This window comes from Quercus suber, unplaced genomic scaffold (genome assembly GCF_002906115.3).
Source record: "Quercus suber isolate HL8 unplaced genomic scaffold, Cork oak 2.0 scaffold_423, whole genome shotgun sequence".
Lineage (NCBI taxonomy): Eukaryota > Viridiplantae > Streptophyta > Magnoliopsida > Fagales > Fagaceae > Quercus > Quercus suber.
This window is the reverse complement of record NW_027069874.1, coordinates 527,643-532,551: the sequence shown is the minus strand read 5'-3', so window position 1 is coordinate 532,551 and position 4,909 is coordinate 527,643. Positions and strand designations below refer to the sequence as shown.

General features: G+C 35.5%; 1 protein-coding gene across 1 annotated transcript; it reads right to left on the bottom strand.

Moving 5' to 3' along the window:
• Nucleotides 1–746: 746 nt before the first annotated feature.
• LOC111991519 (disease resistance protein RPM1-like) lies at nucleotides 747–4,266 on the bottom strand. Its single transcript, XM_024023294.2, has 2 exons — nucleotides 1,097–4,266; nucleotides 747–974 (listed from the first exon to the last, which is right to left on the bottom strand). The coding sequence occupies exon 1, from the start codon at nucleotides 4,264–4,266 to the stop codon at nucleotides 1,147–1,149; it is 3,120 nt and encodes a 1,039-aa protein (XP_023879062.2). The 3' UTR covers nucleotides 747–974; nucleotides 1,097–1,146.
• Between the last annotated feature and the right edge of the window lie 643 nt (nucleotides 4,267–4,909).

The window sequence follows — 4,909 nt, the reverse complement described above, 5'->3', positions numbered from 1 at the left end:
ATAAAGTATAAACAAAAGGTGATTATGTATGAACCAAAAGAAAGGATTTATTATATGTGAAAGGGGGAAGTGTAGACTTAAAAACTATCTTTGAAAGCAGCTAAGCTTTATGGGTCAGACACCTATCATAATGAACAAACTTAGCAATGTAAAAATTAAGGTTTATCTCACAACAATGTTACAATGCAATCCTAGGACAAGATGCACATTGATTCACCAAAAATAGCTCCTAATATTTTTCAAGTATTACTTCCTGGTACTGACATTATATCTATTGAATGACTGACAAGTTTCAAGCTAGTTGTTACATCCAAAACCTTTTTAGTTAGAAGCCACAGTATGAGAAAGAGGTAAAAAAATAGAATTTGAAACTTTAAAATAATGATTTGGACCATTTCTTTCCATTACAAAAGAATCTCTAATTTGGATGTTCAAGGCTCCCCACTATTTCTCTATTTTTCCAAAAAAAAGAAAACTCCAATTCCATCATATTACTATTAGTCAAACACCCAAATCTTCTCTACATAGTATATTTATCAAATAACCTAGGAAACAGAAGTAATATTTTGAATTAAAAGGATTTTCATATTCAAATACTAAGACAAACCCTGTCAAAAAATACTAAGACAAACAAACAGAGAAAGGAATAAAGATCCCCCAAAAAAAAAAAAATCAGAATACTTTAAAAAACCCAACTCCCAAATCAAAAACAGCCAAAATGTGATAAACCTAGATAACAAAACACAAAATAGCAACCCAGATAACCATAATTGCAAAATGCCATAACCAGACACAAAATCTCCCAAATTTTACAAAAAAAGAAAAGTAAAAATCAAAAACATTATGATGAAGAACCAGAAATACAAATTAGAGAGTCTCATACATATGAAGGCATTCAAAATATGTATGAGGAAGGCATAAAGAACAAGTCATACGCACCACAATTGTCTTTGTCTGCCTCTTCACTGTCATCACTTGAATTATTCATTGTGTTGGAACAAAACGATAAAAGAAAAAGAAAAAAAATTTACTGTAAGTCTAAACCTTTGGTAATACCGTAAATATAACAAATAATGCAATGGCTTAGAGAATATACCTGTAATTACACAAAAATGGTGAGCACCCTTTGGTTCTCCATCTCTTGAACTACCTTTGCAAAAGCTCCAATAACTCAGGATCACCGAGTTTGTGGATTTTGTAGTGTTCCCCTCGAATCCTATTCCAAAAATGAACAAAGGGAATATGCTTGACTTTCCAAAACTCAGGGCCTTCAGCTGGCTGCATACTAAGCACGAATTCAATCGGCATTTCATAAAATTGCAGTTTTTTTAGGCTTTTTAAATGTTGGATGCCAGTGGGCACCTTCTTAAGCTGTGGGGAAGGTCCAATTTCAAGAATTTCAAGAAGAGGCAAGGCATCTTTATCTATTATCAACATATTCAATCCTCCCAAATTTCGAAGCCCTAGAAACTTGAGTTTTTGGAAGCCTCCTCCCTCAATATGTAATTGCTCACCTCCGTATCCATCATAAAGCAAAAGATCCATCAAATTAGATAAAGCTTGAAGGACCTTTAATGGATCATCCATTAATCTTGACCAGTCTAAACCAATTCTAACTACACTCTTGAGTTTAGGAATCCATTCTGGCAACTTTGCTAGTCGCCCAGATAGGATGAGAGTTTGTAGGCATGGCGGAGGCGAAGACATTGATTGTAACTCAAGAACTTCTTCTTCAACTGTTGCACTAATTTTCAAAGATTGAAGGTGGCTCATTTTCTCCAATGCAGTGCACAAAGCCGTCCCATTTTCTCTGTTTAGTTTACATATTTGCAACTTTCTCAATTGGGCCAAACTACCCAATTCTTCAATAAGGGCATCGTTGTTGGCTTCAATTTTAAAAAGCTTTTGTAAAGATTGTAAACACGCAATGCCACTTTGTATCTTTATCGCTCGTCGAAAATCAATATTGTCTTCAATATCGTGGCTTTCAAAGTATGCCGCAAGATATCGTAGCTTCTGTAGCCCCTTGATCTCCACTGGTAGCTCAGATACAAGAGAACGCTTCAAATCCAAAGTCTCTAGGTTGTGGAGTTTACCTATCGACTTTGGAAGTATATGTACTTTTGTGTCTCTTAGGCTTAAGTATCTTAGAAGAAATAGATTACCCACTTCTTTAGGAATGTAATCTATAGGAGCACCTTCACAATCCATTACTTTCATTAGTTTGAAGTTTGCAAAAAATGTACTAAAAAACGCTCGTCGAAAATCAATATTGTCTTCAATATCGTGGCTTTCAAAGTATGCCGCAAGATATCGTAGCTTCTGTAGCCCCTTGATCTCCACTGGTAGCTCAGATACAAGAGAACGCTTCAAATCCAAAGTCTCTAGGTTGTGGAGTTTACCTATCGACTTTGGAAGTATATGTACTTTTGTGTCTCTTAGGCTTAAGTATCTTAGAAGAAATAGATTACCCACTTCTTTAGGAATGTAATCTATAGGAGCACCTTCACAATCCATTACTTTCATTAGTTTGAAGTTTGCAAAAAATGTACTAAAAAATGAATTAGGCATTTCGTCTACCCCAAAAATAAGAATAGAACGTGTTTGGGAACTAGTAATACTCTCTAAAGGAGTATTTACATTGTTTTGAATTGAGAGGCGTCGAGCGATTCTCTTACAATTTGAGAAGTTTTGCACTGAGACCAAACGGAAATTCAATTCCTCTGATCTTGAAAGAATGACCTCACGAATCATATCATGAACTCGACAACTTCTAGTTTTACCAACAAAATCCTTTCGTGTCAATTGAACCAAGCTTCTATTAATAAGCTGGTTCAAGTAGTCTTGTGCAACTTCTTCCAATGTTGTTCCTTGCCTTTCTTTTACAAAGCCCTCAGCTATCCAAAGTCGAATTAGTCTTGAACAATTAATTGAGTGATCCTCTGGAAACATGCCAAAATATAGAAAACATGCTTTGAGGTTGTAAGGTAGATCATGATAACTAAGAGAGAGAATTTTGGGGATACTTCTTAGACGTGAATTACTTTCTAACTCTGAACTAAGACTATCATGTAATTTCCGCCACTCAGAGACAACCTTGTCTTTGATTGACAAAAAACTGCCTATTGCAACAATTGCTAGGGGCAAACCTCCACATTTCTCAACTATGCTATGAGACAACTCAACAAAATCAGAAGGACATTTTCCTCCTTCACATTGGAACACCTTTATGTAAAATAGTTCCAAGGCTATTTCAAAAGGTAGAGGGGGCAGCTTATACACACAATAATTTGATGATTCATTTCTAGAAGGAGCAACATCCTCATTTCGACTTGTGATTACAATTCTATTGCCTTTTTCATTCTCTGGGAAAGCAAATTTTATATGTCCCCAAAATTCTACATCCCATAAATCATCAAAAACTACTAAATACCTAAGTTCACGTAAATATTTACTTAATTCCTCCATCAGTGATGTCTCTTTCATTGTATCAATTTCACAAGGTGCAAACTCCTTCCTTGCCTTATAGAGCTGCTTTATCGTGTCCCTTAATAGGCTTTCCATCTTGTATGATTGAGATACATTAATCCAAGCATGGCAATCAAAATGTGTTCCTACCTTCTCATTGTCGAACACTTTCTTGACAAGAGTGGTCTTGCCAAGGCCACCAATGCCAACAACCGAAAACACCTTGCGTTTAGAAGGTCCTTCTACCAACCACTTTATCAATTTGGCTCTAGGAGACTCAATTCCCACAACCTCTGCTTCCTTAATGAAAAGGGATGCCACTCGAGGGTCATGCCATGTAACACTTCCAGTGTTGCTGGATCTTCCCTGCTCTATTGCACTAAAGCCATATCTTTCGCCGCTCTTTCTTATGTCCTCGAGTTTCTTGTTGATACTTTGAATATTAGAGGCTATCACATGCCGTGGTTTTAGGTTTATGGTAAAGTGAAAAACCTTCTGGAGGAAATGAAGGTATTGCCTTCGCTCATGAGATTTTTTTGAAAAATAAAGTATGTATTTATCAATGGCATCTTCTATGTGATAAGCTTTTTCCCTTACCAGTTTCACCCATGTTTTTGCAACATCGTTCATATTTTCTTTCTCGGCCCTTGCATCTGCATCCTTGAGGAATGATCGAATGAACTCTAATTCACCTCTGATGCTTTCAACTTCGTCATGGATACCCTTTAACAATTTTGCTTTTTGGACTAACATCGGGACCAAATTTTCTATAACTAGGCTAACAGCACTTTCTGCCATTTCTCCTCCCTTCTTAAGTCAATAGCCAAGATACACTGAAAATAGACAAACTCAGTGCTCATAACAGAAATATAAGATGAGACCAAAAAATACTTGTCATTGTTTCTCAATATTACCTCATGAACTGTAAGGTGAAGGTGAAGTTGGAACTACTCCACGTCGATCTCCCACAAGCCCCTCAAGTAAAGAATAGTTGCCTCAGGCCCGCAACCTACATTTATAACAATACGTGAACAAGAAACACAAACACATGAAAGTGTACCTCTGATTAACTCTATGCTCCAAACTGAAAGTCATATTCTATTCTCTAGAAAAAGAAATATATATATATATATATATTACAAATTAATACATTAAAATAGCAGCAAACTAGGAGAACTTAGAATTAGAATTATGTGAAAGTAAAATTACCATTTTGGTTCCTACATTTTGAGGTCACTTTTAATTTGGTCATTTCTTTCTTCCGACACTAAGTTTGTCCTTGTCGTCATCTCAAAGACTAAAAAGGCCTACGTGTTAAATAGATTACACAGCTGGCATACTTGAAGTATACTAAAATAATAATAATAATTTTAATAGACATTAAAAAAATGGTCACTTTGGATGAAAAAAATGTTAATTTTAAAGAAAGAGAAAAAAAAAA

Coding starts and splice junctions, on each gene's coding strand:
- LOC111991519 (XM_024023294.2), bottom strand. CDS start 4,266: ATGGCAGAAAGTGCTGTTAGCCTAGTTATAGAAAATTTGGTCCCGATG.